Raw genomic sequence first — 16,598 nt, forward strand, 5'->3', positions numbered from 1 at the left:
AGCTGGGATTACAGGCGTGTGCCACCACGCCCAGCATTTTTTGCATTTTTACAAGAGACAGAGTTTTGCCATGTTGCCCAGACTGGTCTCAAACTCCCGGCCTCAGGTGATCCACCTACCTTGGCCTTCCAAAGTGCTGGGATTACAGGTGTGAGCCACCATGCTCGGCCTGCTTTGAGTCTTTCAAGGCATTGCTTCATTTAAATTTTACCCAAACTCCAACCTATTGCAAATGAATAAACCTAACATTTTGGGACTACAGGTATGTTCCTGGTGGGCTTTATCACTTCCAATAAATACTCATGGCTACCTTAAGTGCAAAAAAGTGAAAATATATGACCTTATTTTTGCTTTTAAAATATATTTTTTTGTTTGTTTTCTATTGTTAAGATTAAAGGACAGAAAAAAAGGTGATTGATTTTACTGAATCAATACTCGGTAGGCTGCCAAAGGGACTGACGAACCCCACTACTATTATTGTTTTATATTTATATATATATACACACACACACGTGCACGCACATATATATATATATATATATTTTTTTTTTTTGGAGACAGATTCTCCCTGTAACCCAGGTTGGAGTGCAGTGACGCTATCTTGGCTCACTGCAACCTCCACCTCCCAGGTTCAAGCGATTCTCCTGCCTCAGCCTCCCAAGTAGCTGGGATAACAGGCAGGTGTGACCACGCCTGCCTAATTTTTGTATTTTTTTGTAGAGACAGGATTTTGCTATGTTGGTCAGGCTGGTCTCAGACTCTGAGCTCAAGCAATCCGTCTGCCTCGGCCTCCCAAAGTGCTGGGATTACAGGCGTGAGCCACCGCCCCTGCCATTATTGTAATAGTCTAATTCGAAAATTCACAGGTGGACCGGGAGCAGTGGCTCAAGCCTGTAATCCCAGCACTTTGGGAGGCCGACGGACGCGGATCACAAGGTCAGGGCGACTGCAGCCTGGGCGACAGAGCGAGACTCCGTCTAAAAAAAAAAAATTAAAATTCACAGATGTTCATCTAGAATGGGCAGAATTGTCAGTGGAACTTCCTAGGAAAATCATGACCCTTCACATCTCTAGAACCAAAACACATGTAGAATTATAAATCTTATTTCACAAATATAAATAGAATTTGGAAACTTTTACAGTTAAAGCAGATCCCAATAACATTTTCTAAGTTTTTGGCCTCCTAATTTAATTTAGTCTTTAATTATAAGTCTTGGCAGGTGTAGTATACTTTTATTATTTATTATTTACAAAACTCCCACACATGAATCACAATATGCATTACAACACTGTTGCAAAATAGGTCAAGACATATTTTTGGTATTTGGTGGTTATTAATATTACCCGTTGTATTCCTTGAGAAAGACTGTACTTAGTTCACTTAAGACAGTTGCTTACACGCTAATTATCATTTACCGATGAAATACAGAGTTTCCTTATAACAAAATATAATCTTAAAACTCTAAGGCAGCCTTCAAACATTCTCCTTATAATTAAAATCTGAAGGCCGGGTATGGTGGCTCACGCCTGTAATCCCAGCACTTTGGGAGGCGGAGGAGGGCAGATCACCAGGTCAGGAGATCGACACCATCCTGGCTAACACGGTGAAACCCCGTCGCTACTAAAAATACAAAAAATTAGCCTGGCGTGGTGGCGGGCGCCTGTAGTCCCAGCTACTCAGGAGGCTGAGGCAGGAGGATGGCGTGAACCCGGGAGGCGGAGCTTGCAGTAAGCGAACTTAGTGCCATTGCACTCCAGCCTGGGCGACAAAGCGAGACTCCCGTCTCAAAACAAAAAAACGCAGTTCCTTTCCTTCCATAGCTGCATCCCAGAGATGGTCAACATAGCATATAAAAATGGAATTTTTGGAAATTCCTTTTGCAGTCTTGTAGAAAAGCTTAAAATAAAACGTAACGGGAAAGCTCCCTCCATAAGTAAATACAATCTAATGTGCTTCCTCTTATGTGTTATTAAAGCTCCAAATTAGTAGGAAAAGAATAGTACCGCCCACTGGCGTTCCAACTTTTGAATTCTGGGGACTAACAACACTGAGAGCAAGAGTGAATGAGCCAAACGACGCAAACGTGCCCTCGCCAGGCTGGCAACTGGCAGGCATGCAGTGTATTAGTTGCCCTGGGGAGAAACACTCTGGAGAGAAATAGCCAATTTGTGAATTAAACCTAGGTCCCGGAAGAAGAGTGTTCGGCGTCAGACTCCACCGAGCTCATTCTGGAAGGATCCAGCTGACTGGCGCCCCCAGGGAGAAAAAGCGATTCCACCTCAACAACACTCCAGAAAAAGGCATGAAGAGCCCTACACCTGCCAGGGCGACATTGACCTAGACCCGGTGACCCCGTTCCTAGCGCTGCAACCCTCCCCCCCCGCCCCCTTCTTCACGAAGCCCCTCCCCTGTACTCATTCGTTGCGCCACGTCTCCTAACAGCGCCACCAGCCACCCCGCGGAGGCGTCCGCTAATTAACCCCTCCCAGCCTCTGGTCGATAGTCACGGGTCCTCAACGCCGCGTCTTAACCAGGCCCGAACCCACCACAGCCAACCTTCCCGGCCGCGCCTTTGCCCCACCCGACCCCGCCCGCCCCCACGTGACGCCCACGCCCCGCCCACTGGCGCCACGTGACCCACGGTAGGCCCCGCGCGCGGCGTGGATCGCGGCCCAAGCCGCCATTGTTCCGCCGAGGGAGGACAGCGGGGCCTGGCGCTGGCGCCTAGACGCCGCTTAGCGGCCGCCACTGGAGACACTCCCTCCCGCCTCCCGGGTCTCCTGGCGGCGGCGGAGTGAGGCTGACAGCGGGGAACCTGGGAGACCCCTCCGCCCTCCCCGCGGTGGCAGCGGCCGATCCCCGGCTCCAACGCGAGGGACGGCCGCGATGCGCTCGGCCTGAGGCTACCCGGCCCGGCCCTTCCTTGCTTCCCTTGACTATTCCACGGCGTCTCCGCGCCCCGGCGTCATCCTGCGAGTCCCTCTGACGGGAGGGAAGATGGCTGCACGGAGCTGGCAGGACGAGCTGGCCCAGCAGGCCGAGGAGGGCTCGGCCCGGCTGCGGGAAATGCTCTCGGTCGGCCTAGGCTTTCTGCGCACCGAGCTGGGCCTCGACCTGGGGCTGGAGCCGAAACGGTACCCTGGCTGGGTGATCCTGGTGGGCACGGGCGCGCTCGGGCTGCTGCTGCTGTTTCTGCTGGGCTACGGCTGGGCCGCGGCTTGCGCCGGCGCCCGCAAAAAGCGGAGGAGCCCGCCCCGCAAGCGGGAGGAGGCGGCGGCTGCGCCGGCTGCGGCCCCCGACGACCTGGCCTTGCTGAAGAATCTCCGGAGCGAGGAACAGAAGAAGAAGAACCGGAAGAAACTGTCCGAGAAGCCCAAAGTGAGTATGGGATGAGCGGCGGTAGAGAACGGGCGAAGGGCGGGCGTGGAGACCCTCGAGCTGGGGGGAGGCCGCGCCCCAGCCGTGAAGGGAAAAGAGTGCTTAGTCCAAAGCCGAGAGGCAGCTCTCCCAAGTGGAGCAGGCGGTGATTAGGGGGTCATGTTATTTGGGGAGTGGGGGAAACTCAGGAAGTATAGGATGGGTGGGGAAGCCCAGTTTCGAGGAAAGAAGTTAGGAGGTCTGAGGGATCCATTCAGATAGGCGCCCAGAGGTCAAGCCATCTTTGGGAACCTTGACTGCTAGAATAGCACAGCATCCTTCCTTGAGGCCTGCAGAGGAGGCTGCATGTGGAGCGTCATGGGACCTTAAGGTGGTGTTGGGAAGTTGTGGAAAGCCTGCGCTCGGAAGACAGATGTCTGTCTCAAGTCACATTGAGACAGTAGCCAGTGGAGGAAGTACGGTGACCTAGAAATTCTGGGGCTTACACAGGATTAAAGGTGTCCAGGTCTAGACGCGCTTCCATTTTAGTTGGGACTGTTAAAGGGAAATGGTTGCCCACTCTTGTTCTGGCACATGTGGCCAACAGAGGCCGGAACGGGAGCAAGGCAAGAAGGGGTCGGTTACCTAATACGCTTTGAGGTGTATGGTCCTATGAGAAAGAGCTAAGGCGAGTTCAACGAACGAGTCTGTTGCACACTCTGTGGTGTGGTAGATTTGTGAAACAGAGTAAAGGGAGATGACAGGGCAGAATGGTGAAAGCCCAGAGAGGAATTCAGGCACCGATTTGCTGGGCCACGTGTGGAAGTCGCAGAGGGCATCACATCTGTCTTAGGCCTTCGTGTTGTACGTTTACATTCTTTATTGCCATTCCCATGGTTCTCCCATTATATCTTTAATAGTTTTATGTATTTTTAAAAATATTTTACATTTGAGCAAATTGAAATTATGGAGGGTATGCAGTTAGAAACAGCACCTAACCTATTTTTATATCCACCGAATTAAGTTCTTCGCCTTTTCAGTACAGTTCAGTAAGCCAGTACGAAGGCCCTACTATGTGAAATTTGCACTCTGGTGTTTGGAGGGCAGTGCAAGGTATACACATAGAGTCAATCTGGGAGACATATTCATAGCTAATTAGAATTTTGCATAGACTGATAGGTGTTAAAGAGGTTTGAACTGAGTGTTAGGTTTGGAGGGTAGGAGACATTTCACTGGAGGGCTTGAGGAAAGTTGTTGGAGGAAATGGGATTTGAGTTCAAACTAACAAGAGTTTTGTTGGTAACAAACTCTAATCTCTAGATTACAGATGTGACAGGTCACAGTTAGTGCATTATGAGGCCTGGATAAGCCTTCACGTTTTGCCTGCTGATTAAGAAGATGCAAGATACATATGAAACCTGGAAAAGGCACAACTTTGTCAATGTAAATACTACCATACGTTAGGAGAGGAGAAAATAGAACTGGTTTGGAACATAAATAATTTAAACATTTGTGGAGACTATCAAGAATTACCAGTTATCAAAGTAATGTTATGGTGAAAATAGAGAACCTTGCTCCAAGGTAAGGAAAGAAGGTGATCTTGAAAGAAACACATTCAGCACAAACCCATGTGGATGAAGCGCATTGTGAAAATTTCGGAACCCTATTTGGGACATCTAGAATTTCAGATAAACTTGAGTTGAGAGAGATGGGTGCTCCAAGAACCCATCCGAAGTGCATTATAACACTCAAATGACTCATCTGAAGGAATATAGACTCCAGTGAATGCTTATACAGTACTGTGAAGAATGCTCGGTAGACTTAGGACTTACCCCTTCCTTTTCATCCGAGTTAAGGAAGTGGGGAGTAAATAAGTAAACCTAGCGTTAGCTTTGAGGAGTGGAGAATGGGAAGACTGTATGGCTGAATGTTAATTGGGTGAGAAAATATCCTTATTTACCAAATACTGAAGATGTATTCGAGAAGTTTAACATTTGCAAAATTGGGACTTCAAGCTTTTGTGACTGAAACCCACAGTAAGAAATACATTTTACATTACACACATAAAACTGTTCTGTTTTTCTTTAATGTTCATGACCCACTAAATTCATTTCACATTTGACTGTGAGGCATGACCCACAGTTAAAAAAATGGCAGCTTTACAGGGCAAAGAAGTACAAGCTGCCATTTATTTAGGACTCATTAGATACCTTTAACTGAGCTAAGTATTGAAGAAAAGCAAGATACTACTTACAAATTGAAGGTGGTAAAAAGGAATACAATATTGGCATATGTCTCTGTGGCGGGGATACAAATGTAAAAGCTCGGTTTCTCCCCAGGGAGCTTTTTGTTTCAGTTGTGGAAAAATATATACTTAAGTTAATGATACAACTAGATGTGAACCCAGGTGGGCATGAAAGGCCTTATCACAGAAGCTGACTTTGAAAGTGGGTAGGAGTGCCCAGGAATTCGAGAACGACCTGGGCAATATAGTGAGACCTCATCTCTACAAAAAATTTTAAAAATTATCCCAGTGCGGTGGTGCGCACATGTAGTCCCAGCTATTCTGGAGGCTGAGGTTGGAGGATTGCTTGAGCCAGGAGGTGGAGGCTGCAGTGAGCCAATTCGAGGCCCTGTCTAAAAACGGGGGGAAGGGAGGGCAGTAAGAGCAAGATAATGTGAGAGGCCTGAGAAACAATAAAAGCTCAGGATTGAAAGAAGACAACTCTGTCAGCCTGACAGGAATGGGAAACTCTAAAATTGAGTAAGGCATTTCACCTTGCTCTATTCAGTGTATCTTGTTTACAAATTGAAAATCTTAGTTGAGTTAAAACACTGCAGGATTCTTCAAAGTGTTATCCTTGGCTACTTGGATTGAGAGTCACCTTGAATGCTTGTGGAAATGCTTGGGCCAGGCGCAGTGGCTTATGCTTGTAATCCCAGCACTTTAGGAGGCACTGGTGGGAGGATCGCTTGAGCCCAGGAGTTTGATGCTGTAGTGAGCTATAATCAGGTGACTGCACTCCATCCTGGGGAACACAGCAAGACTCTGTCTTTTAAAAGAAAAAAAAAAAAAAAAGCTTGTAGATTCCTGATCTCTGATCTTTTCATTCCATTATTTTTAGGTTTTTCTTAAATCATTCCAAATTTTGCTGCTCCTGTTTTCAAATTTTTCATTTGTAAAGTAAATAGTGGCTAAATCTGTATTTACCTCAACCTGTTTATAAACAATTTCTGAAATTATTTTATCAATTTGTTTTTTATCCCCTAATAAAATCATGCCATAGATCTTTTAGGGTATGAATTACAGTTTGTTCCCTAATTGAAAGTGGGGGAGGGGGGCACTTTTTACTGGGCTCAGTTCTTGGCATTTTTTCTTTTCTGCCCTACCCCATTCTTGGCATTTTTGGAAATAATTATATGTATTTTTCATGACATCTACCTCAAAGTCTGTATTGAATGGGGGCACTCAATAAGTATTTTTTCACTTGATTTTTAATCTGAGTAATGACTTAGATTGAAGTGAAGTCTGCGAAAACTGGTCTGTAACAATTGGCCTTGAATTCCGGAAGCACATAATTAAGATTAATATCAAAGAAAATTGTCTCTTTTTTTTTTGTTTTTTTGAGACGGTCTTGCTCTATTGCCCATGCTGGAGTGCAGTGGTGGTTATAGCTCTCATAGCTCACTACAGCCTCAAACTCCTGGCCTCAAGCCATCCTCCTCCCTTGGCCTCCCAAAATGTTGGGATTACAGGCATGAACAACCAGCTCAAAAATTTATTTTAGGGAACAAGTTATTTGCATATTAGTGTAGGAATGTTCATAAAGATTTGCTATAGTGTAATTTCCATATCTCTAAGCTCAATGAATAAAGTAATTCCTTTTGTTTGCTACCAGATAGCCTTGCACAATGCTTGGGACTAAAAAAAAATAATTGTTGAATGCATAATATAGTAAGATATCGAACAAAAGTATTTATACATCGTACTCCTATTTTTCATGACTGGTAAATACCTATGTGAGCCCCTTTTTCTCTTTAAAGTGGAAAATGGCTGTTTGCCTCATCTGGCTATAATTTTGTGAGGTGAAGGACTGCCTATTTGATGACCCCATAAGATTATAGTATTGTATTTTTACTATACCTTTTCTGTGTTTAGATACACAAACACCATTGTGTTACAGTTGCGACAGTCTTCAGTACAGCAACATGCTGTACAGGTTTATAGCCTAGGTTTGTGTCAGTATACTGTGTGATGTTTGCACAAAGATGCTTTTATCAGAATGTATTCTCCTCATTAAGCAATGTATGACTGTATTCTAATAGTATGCAGTGGTTTTTGTAGTCGTTACTTCTGTTCCAGTTTCACTGCCACTGCCCTACTTTAGGACTTTATTACCTTTTGCTTAGACTATTCTAACATCTGGTTTTCCTGCTTCCAGTTTCTTTTTTGCCGATCTTTTCTACCCACTCATGCGAGTTGAGTCTTTTGAAGCCTAACCCTGATCATGTGACTTTGATGTTCACATCGTTTCAGTAGTTTCCCCATCACCTGCTGAACAAAATCCAAAATTCATGACATGGCACTCAAGTCTCTTCATGATCTAACCCTACCTTAGGCTTGTCTCTCACCGTTACTCCTAAGACGAAATAATTCTGCTTGGCTAGATTTCTGTGTCTCTTTATTATTATTTTCATTTTTGTTGTTGTTGTTTTTATTGTTGTTGTTTTTGGAGACAAGAGTCTTCACTTTGTCCCAGGCTGGAGTGCAGTGGTGTGAACACAGCTCACTGCAGCCTCCACTTCCCGGGCTCAAGCAATCCTCCCGCCTCACCCCCTCAAGTAGTTGGGATTACAGATGCACGATACCACACCTGGTTATTTTTGTATTTTTTGTAGAGATGGAGTTTCACCATGTTGCCCAGGCATGGTCTCAAACTCCTGAGCTCAGGCAGTCCACCTGCCTTAGCCTCCCAAAGTACTGGGATTACAGGCATGAGCCACGGCCCCTGGACATTGTTTTTATCTATTAAAAGGCCCTTCTTTCTATCTGTCTACCAATTTTTTTTTTCTTTTTTTTGAGACGCAGTCTCACCGTGTCAGCCAGGCTGGAGTGCAGTGGTGCGATCTCGGCTCACTGCAAACTCCGCCTCCCAGGTTCTCACCATTCTCCTGCCTCAGCCTCCTGAGTAGCTGGGACTACAGGTGCCCGCCACCACACACCCAACTAATTTTTTGTATTTTTACTGTAGATGGGGTTTCACCATGTTAGCCAGGATGGTCTCGATTTCCTGACCTCGTGATCTACCCACCTCGGCCTCCCAAAGTGCTGGGATAACAGGCATGAGCCACTGCGCCTGGCCAATTTCTTTTCTTATTTTTGTTTTTAAATTTCTTTTCAAGACAGCGTCTGGCTGTGTCAACCAGGCTGGAGTGCAGTGGCATAATCTTGGCTCACTGCAACCTCAACCTCCCAGGCTCAGGTTGACTCTCCCACTTCAGCCTCCTGAGTAGCTGGGACTAGACGCACACCACCATGCCCAGCTAATTTTTGTATTTTTTGTAGAGATGGGGTTTTGCCATGTTGCCTAGACTGGTCTTGAACTGCTGAGCTCAAGTACTCCGCCTGCCTAGGCCTCCCAAAGTGCTGGGATTGCAAGCGTTAGCCACTGTGCCCCGCCTGTCTCTACCAATTTCCACCTGTTCTTCAAGGGCCAGCTGTAGTGCTGGTTCAACTGTAAAGCCTTCCCTAGCTCCTCAGCTAGAGTTATATATTGTAACACCTAGCATAATGTTTCGTGTTTAGTGGAAACTATGGAATTGCCTTTTTAAAAAATTTTTTTATTTATTTATTTTTTGAGCTGGGGTCTCACTCTGTCACCCAGGCTGGAGTGCAGTGGCGTGATCTTGGCTCACTGTAACCTCTGCCTTGCAGGCTCAAGTAATCCTTCCACCTCAGCCTCCGGAGTAGGCTGGGATCACAGGCACGCACCACCACACCTGGCTATGCCATATTTTTTGGATTAGAATGGTCTAATATCACCATTTCATGTGGTTCTGTCTAATAATCATTCTGCAAGTATCCGAGTGTCTGCCCATTACCCATATTAGGAGCACAAAACGCATTACTAGTGGTCACACACATAAAAGGTATGTTGTAAATAGTACTGGAACAGATCAGTGTAGTTGATTTTCTTTATCTGCAGAAATTCTGTAAAGTTCCCATTGAATTAGCAAGTACTAAACTAGTGCTTCTAGGGAAAATGCAAAGTTAGGTCCAAGCCTCTGGTCACAATATTTTCACCAATAGCATATACAATACATAGTCTTGTTTTATATGTGTTTCTGTTTACAGACATTTAATTTAGTTGATTCACATAATTGAACTCATGGCCAACAGCACTAGAACTCATGCCTGAACAAAGCTTATCTAATGCATTATTTTCTTTGTAAGGTATATCACAGCCTTCTTATGCTTAAGAATGCTAGGCAGCACTTCAGCACTACAGTTGGGGACCATTTTAAACAGCAAAATCACTAATGAAAAGCACCAAAAAAATGCAAAATATGTGGCACTAAATAGTCCTCAGAAAGGATCCTTATTTACAGTGATGAGAGCTGAAATAAGAAGGTGGAATCTTGACCTCAGCTGGGAATGTGCCTGTAGAGTGACTTTGCAGCTCTGTGCATGTGCATGTCCACAGATGACTGTGAAAGTACCTCAAGCATTGATTTTGGAGTTACAAATAAATTTTAGTGAAAGGGTAAATTCACTAATACAGAATCCATTAATAATGGGGAACAACTGTATATTAGTCTCTATCTATATCTACACTGTTCTGTCATCTCCAGAACCTCATGTCTGCATATATGCTTGATTTCTCTGATTGGGAGTCTGATATGTATCTCAAACTTTTTAAAAATTATCTCAAACTTTTAACATCTCCAAAACAGAACCTGTTATTTCTTGCCTTCTCCCAGTCTCCCCCATTTCTGTAAGTGGTAAAATACTCTACCATCCATTCAGTTATTCAAGCCAAAAAGAGAAGAATCATCCTTGATTCTAATCTTTTTCTCACCTCGTATCTTCCTCACCTTATATCTAACCCATCAGCAAAGTACCATCAATTTTATCTCTAAAATATATATTCAATCTGACTACTTTTTCTAGTGTCACCTTAGCTCCCCTAACCTGCAGCAGTAGCTTTCTTTTTACTGCATCCAGTCCTTTCTCAATGCACTAGTAATGAGATTTTTCAAAGCAAATCACCATGCTGCCTAAAACCAGCACTTAGTAACTTTTGCGTTTAAAATCCAAACCTCTTTCCATGGCCTGTATGGCCCAGCACCTGCTTGTCTTTTTAAGCTGAATTTGAGTGAGTTTCCTGTCATTTGCTATTCGGTTCTTCAGACTCTTTCACAACCCAGCGTCTTTACATGAGCTATTATTAACACTTTTGAAACAATCTTTCCCTCAGTCTTTAGTTTTCACCTTAAAAGTCACCTTCCATGAAAATCTTTTCCTGATCACCCTATTTGAAATTTAGACATCCCTTTCTATTTTCTGTCTCAACCCCTTAGATGTTTCCTTCATAGTGGTTATCACAGTTTGTACATTATTTGTTTACTTACCCATTTACTTTTTTGGGTTCTCTCCCTCCCCAGATTGTAAACCAGTGGCAAACTGCTTGGCATATAAGTGCCTTTGGTAATTATCTGTTGAACTGAAAGCTGAATGAAGTGGCTAAAATAACGTCTCAGTTAATTGGATAATCTGTCATTGAGCTAAATAAATTTGTCTCTTAATATATTCCCAATAGAATTGTGTTTTTTTATTCTTAGGTAATGGTTTTGCTGGTAATAATAAAAACAAATTGTATCACTTGCCACCTATAGAGTTTTCTTTTTTCCTTTAAGTCACTCTTTGTCAGTTTTAATTCTTAATAGAATAATCAGCCAGACATGGTGGCTTACACCTGTAATCCCGGCACTTTGGGAGGCCAAGGCAGGCGGATCACCAGGTCAGGAGATTGAGACCATCCTGGCCAACATGGTGAAACCCCATCTCTACTAAAATCTACTAAAAATACAAAACTTAGCCAGGCGTGGTGGTGTGCACCTATAGTCCCAACTACTCAGGAGGCTGAGGCACGGGAATCACTTGAACTTGGGAGGCGGAGGTTGCAGTGAGCCAAGATCGCGCCACTGTACTCTAGCCTAGCGACAGAGTGAGACTCCGTCTCAAAAAAGAAAAAAAAAAGAAAAAAAGAATAATCATTTGCTCAAAAAATTCCACATGATAGGTAAAACAAATATTCATGATTTTACAGAAGAGAAATCTTGAGATTCAGAAAAATTAACTGACTTATTCAAGGTCATAGAGCAAAGGAGTTTCAAAGGCAAAACAGTATCCTAATTTCTAGTCTAAGAACTTTGTTATTTCCACTATACCTCTCTGGTTTCGATGGCATGTTCCAGGATATTAAATTGTGTTCAGAGAACAAATTCAATTTTCCCAGTGAGTTATAGCTTTATTGCTTTTAAAATTTCAAGTCAGAAGTTTCTGCTGAAAATTATTATGACCTTACAAAAGCTCCAGAATTTTGGCTCCATTTGTTTGCTTATGTGACAGGATTTTTTCATCTTTTCTTTTCATTCTGCCAGAGGCCTAACAGAAAAGACCTTTTACAGTTCTGACAGAAAAGACCTTTAGTAGTTGTGCCCATCTTAGATACCAAGAACAGCAATAAACCCTATGAACATTAATTTTAGTTGTGCTTTGGCGTTATTGGTTAGTGTACTATTCGCAAGGCTGTAAAAGCCTTGAGAGTATTTTTAAATCATTATTCAAGCAAAATTCAGAGACGTAAGTGAGGAATTGGTGTTATTTCATCAGTTTTAAAATGCACTTTTTTTTCTCTCCAGCTATATTAGTAGTTTTCAAACTGTTCCATGGAATACCAGGCTTCCCAGAAGGCATCCATCAGAATCTCTTAGACGTCTTTCTTCTAAGAAAGAATTATACAGACGTGTGTTTACTGTTTCACTTGTAGTCCTTATCATACCCATCAGATGTAAAATATTGAAAACCAATGCTTGTATTTAGTTTTTCAGAAATCATCTTTGGCATGTCTTGACCATGTGATAGTTATTATCATCTCCCCATCATCTCATCCCTGCTTCAGTCAACAAGGAGACAGTTTGGAATCCTGAGTTGAAATTTTGGCTGTTTAGAAAGCACAAGGATCTTTACCACTAAAGGAAATATCTCAGTATATAGTGAGGTTTTGCAAATTTGAACCATAGGTTATATTTGTAAGATTGTTCTCTGAGTTATTAAGAGTTTGAAATTGGGATTGAACTGTGTCTAAAGCTATGGTTTATGTGTATGTTTAGTTTATGTAGTTGATATGTGCATAACATTTGGCAGGGGAAAAAGTTTTTACTTTCAAACAAACTGACAAGAAATTGTTCCATCTTGAATTGTGTAAGAATGTTTCACAACTAAAACAAACTTACCAAAACTAGGTCTTGTCCATTAAATGAGATAATGCATGTAATGTGTCTAGGAAGTACTTGGAAATTATTATTGTTAGACTATCTTATATTCTAACCTATCAGCTACAATGATGCCTCTTCTGAATTTCCTAATTTCTTGCCTTTTATCTTTTTTTTTAAATTATACTTTAAGTTCTGGGATACATGTGCGGAATGTGCAGGTTTGTTACATAGGTATACATGTGCCGTGGTGATTTGCTGCACCCGTCAACCTGTCATCTAGGTTTTAAGCCCCACATGCATTAGGTATTTGTCTTAATGCTCTCTTGCCTCTTATCTTTTTTATGATGAGGATAATATATATATACTATGCCTCCTGTATGCTCAGTATCACTTTTAGCCAGTAAAATTGAGATTCTGGCCACGCACAGTTGCTCACACCTGTAATCTCAGCATTTTAGGAGGCCAAGGCAGGCAAATTGCTTGAGCTCAGGAGTTTGACACTAGCCTGGGCAACATGGCAAAACCCTGTCTCTGCAAAAAATTAACTGGGCATGGTAGTGTGCTCCTATAGTCCCAGCTACTTGGGAGGCTGAGGTGGGAAGATGGCTTGAGCCTGGGAAGCGGAGGTCGCAGTGAGCCCAGCCGAGATCACATACCACTGCACTCCAGCCTGGGTAACGGAGCCAGATCCTGTCTCAAAAAAAAAAAAAAAAAATGACTTTCCAGTGTTTGTCCAGGGTGAAACACATTTGGGATCTCTATCCTGGTCTCTCAGCTTGCTTTCAAAACCCGTACTCTTGAGAGTGTGAGGAAGAGTATATGTTTTGTTTTGTACTTTACTATGTGTTATTGTATACCTGTCTTCCTTTACTAGGTTCTAAGCTTGAGCGCAGGCATTGAGCCTTACTTGTCTTTGTTTCAATGTGCTAGGGTTCTACTGTCACTCTACTGAGTGAGTATTATGTAATTTTCTTAGAAAACAGCAGCTTTTTAAAAAGAAAGATAGCATTACAATGCTTCTAGAGCAAGCCTGGACTATTTTAAACCTCTGAGATAATATATTTGCTTATTATTTTTAATCCATTAACTTCCCAAAAGAATTTGCATCTGGAGCATTGGACTTGATGGATGCCTGTCCAGGCCCTTTTGACCACCAGGACTTAACATTTATCTGAGCTTGTTAATATAAAAAATGGCCCAAATGCTTGAATGTGGGAATAAAGGACATAGGCCATCATAGCTTTGGAGAGAAAAGGATGTTAGAACAGAAGATGGGCCAGGTGCAGTGGCTTATATCTGTAATCCTAGCACTTGGGGAGGCCAAAGTGGGAGGATTGCTTGAGCCCAGGAGTTCAAGACCAGCCTGGGCAATATAGCAAGACCTCATCTCTACCAAAAATTTAAGAAAAATTTTAAAAAGAAGGGAAAAACTGTTTCTGGAGAAGTATGCTTTCCCATGCTCTGTCATTTGGTGTAATTCTAACAAGAAATTTGTAAGACAAAATACATATTTTTCTCATATTTACAAATGATGAAATCAAGGGTTAAGTGAAGGAAAATGCGTAAAATCACAGTAATTAAATATGAAAGCCTTAATCCCAGGTTTGTCAAACTCCAAAGCCCATGGTCTTCTCATATTCCATTTTTTGGAGGAAGTTGGTAGACTGCCCTTCTAGTTTCTAAACCTAAGAAGTGTCTAGGTCATTTGAATAATGATCTTTACATGTTGTGGCTAGAAATATAGTTTACATAACTAAGGGTTCTATGTGATTTCATTTTAGCAGTCAGTGTTAAACCTTATATATGCTTACCTCAGATACAGGTTCTTTTGCAAGTTGGAATCAGTTTTAACAAGTGAAGAGTGCTGAAATGAAATCTGTTATTAAGCATACTTTTTTTTTTTTTTTTTTTTGAGACGGAGACTCGTTCTGTCGCCAGGCTGGAGTGTAGTGGCACAATCTCGGCTCACTGCAACCTCAGCGTCCCAGGTTCAAGTGATTCTCCTGCCTCAGCCTCCTGAGTCTGGGACTACAGGCGCGTGCCACCACGCCCAGCTAATTTTTGTCTTTTTAGTAGAGACGGGGTTTCACCATGTTGGCCAGGGTGGTCTCAATCTCTTGACCTCGTGATCCGCCCGCCTTGGCCTCCCAAAGTGCTGGGATTACAGGCGTGAGCCACCGCACCCGGCCTGTTAAGCATACTTCTTATTCAGAACGTTAAAACTCCTTGAGGCAGAAACTCTTTTCATATGTCCTTGTTCCTACAGTCCTTAGCCTAATGCCTGGTACTTGAGTACCAGGAATTGAGGCCAGGTGCGGTGCCTCACACCTGTAATCCCAGCACTTTGGGAGGCTGGGACAGGCGGGTCACTTGAGGCCAGGAGTTCTAGACCAGCCTGGGAAGCATGGCGGAATCTGCTCTCTACCAGAAATACAAAAATTAGCCAAGCATGATGGCATGTGCCTAATGCTGAGACATGGGAATCACTTGAACCCGGGAGGTAGAGGCTGCAGTGAGCCAAGGTCATGCCACTACACTCCAGCCTGGGCGACAGAGCAAGACTGTGTCTCAAAAAAAAAAAAAAAATTATGGAATTGTATAAAATTAATAAATTGAAGATTGACTAGCATGAACAATTTTATATCCTTGAAATCAAGAATCATGAAATAAGTTCCTTCTCTTCTGCTATGTGGCCCCCTCTTCCATTCCATTTTCCCGTTATATATAGATAGCCTCATTCCGATTTACTACCACCCCTGCCAGCACATACTGGCTCTTTCATGTATGAAACTGTTCTTTCATGCATGCGTTTTGAAAAAAGAAAGATCCAGGTATGGGGGGGGTCAAAGAAAATTATAACAATAAGATAAACATGGTGATGTCTACAAGGAGTTTATCCATCTAAAAAAATGATTCTCTCATTTTTCTGTTACTGGTTGATTTTCAACAAGTTTGAAAGACATCTTTAGTCTAATTGAAAACATAGATTGTAAGCTATATATGAAATTAACTTTGATTGGCTCTGGTGGGGAAGACCTTAAAGTTCTTGAGAGAACTTTAAACTGGGGTACAATGAGAGGCTCATGTAATTGCTAATCTGTAGAAAGCCACCATATAAAAGTTCCATGATTAGAGAAAACTACTTTTTTTTTTTTTTTTTTTTTTTTCTTTTGTTGAGACAGGGTCTCACTTTGTTGCCCAGGCTAGAGTGCCATGGTTCAGTCACAGCTCACTGCAGCCTTGACCTGCCAGGCTGAAGTGATCCTCCTGTCTCAGTCCCTCGAGTAGCTGGGACTACGGGGGCATGCCACCACACCTGGCTAATTTTTAAAATTATTTTTTGTAGAGAAAGAGTCTCTGTGTTACCCAGGCTGGTCTCGAACTTCTGAGCTCTTGCTAATCCTCTTGCCTTGGCCTCCAGAAGTGCGAGAATTACAGCCATGAGCCACTGCACCTGACCAACAGTACTTTTATATAAAACCCATATTGACAATCACAAGGGTAGAAACATTGGATTTGAAGTTTTGGTTTGTAATTAGTTACTATTCATGTAAGTAGAGGTATATAATATGCTCCCATTTAGGGATTTGCTAATTTAAATATGATTAGTGATTTTCCAGGGCAAGGCCTTCTCAACCAGCTGTTGGCAAAATAAAAGGACACACTGGCTGTGCTGTATGAAGGAGAACCACCTTAGTGTATTCTTTTTTTTTTTTTTTTTTTTTTTTTTTTTTTTTTT

General features: G+C 42.8%; 1 protein-coding gene across 5 annotated transcripts in view; it reads left to right on the forward strand.

The window, feature by feature from the left end:
- The first annotated feature begins 2,639 nt into the window (after nucleotides 1–2,639).
- MTDH (metadherin) overlaps nucleotides 2,640–16,598 on the forward strand; it is an 81,456-nt gene continuing 67,497 nt past the window's right edge. For all 5 annotated transcript variants that reach the window (XM_025393532.1, XM_025393533.1, XM_025393536.1 and 2 more), the window contains exon 1: nucleotides 2,640–3,379. In XM_025393532.1, the coding sequence (XP_025249317.1) occupies nucleotides 2,999–3,379 (381 nt within the window). In that variant the 5' untranslated portion in view covers nucleotides 2,640–2,998. The remainder of the gene's footprint in view (nucleotides 3,380–16,598) is intronic.

Source organism: Theropithecus gelada, chromosome 8 (assembly GCF_003255815.1).
Source record: "Theropithecus gelada isolate Dixy chromosome 8, Tgel_1.0, whole genome shotgun sequence".
NCBI classification, from domain to species: Eukaryota; Metazoa; Chordata; class Mammalia; order Primates; family Cercopithecidae; genus Theropithecus; species Theropithecus gelada.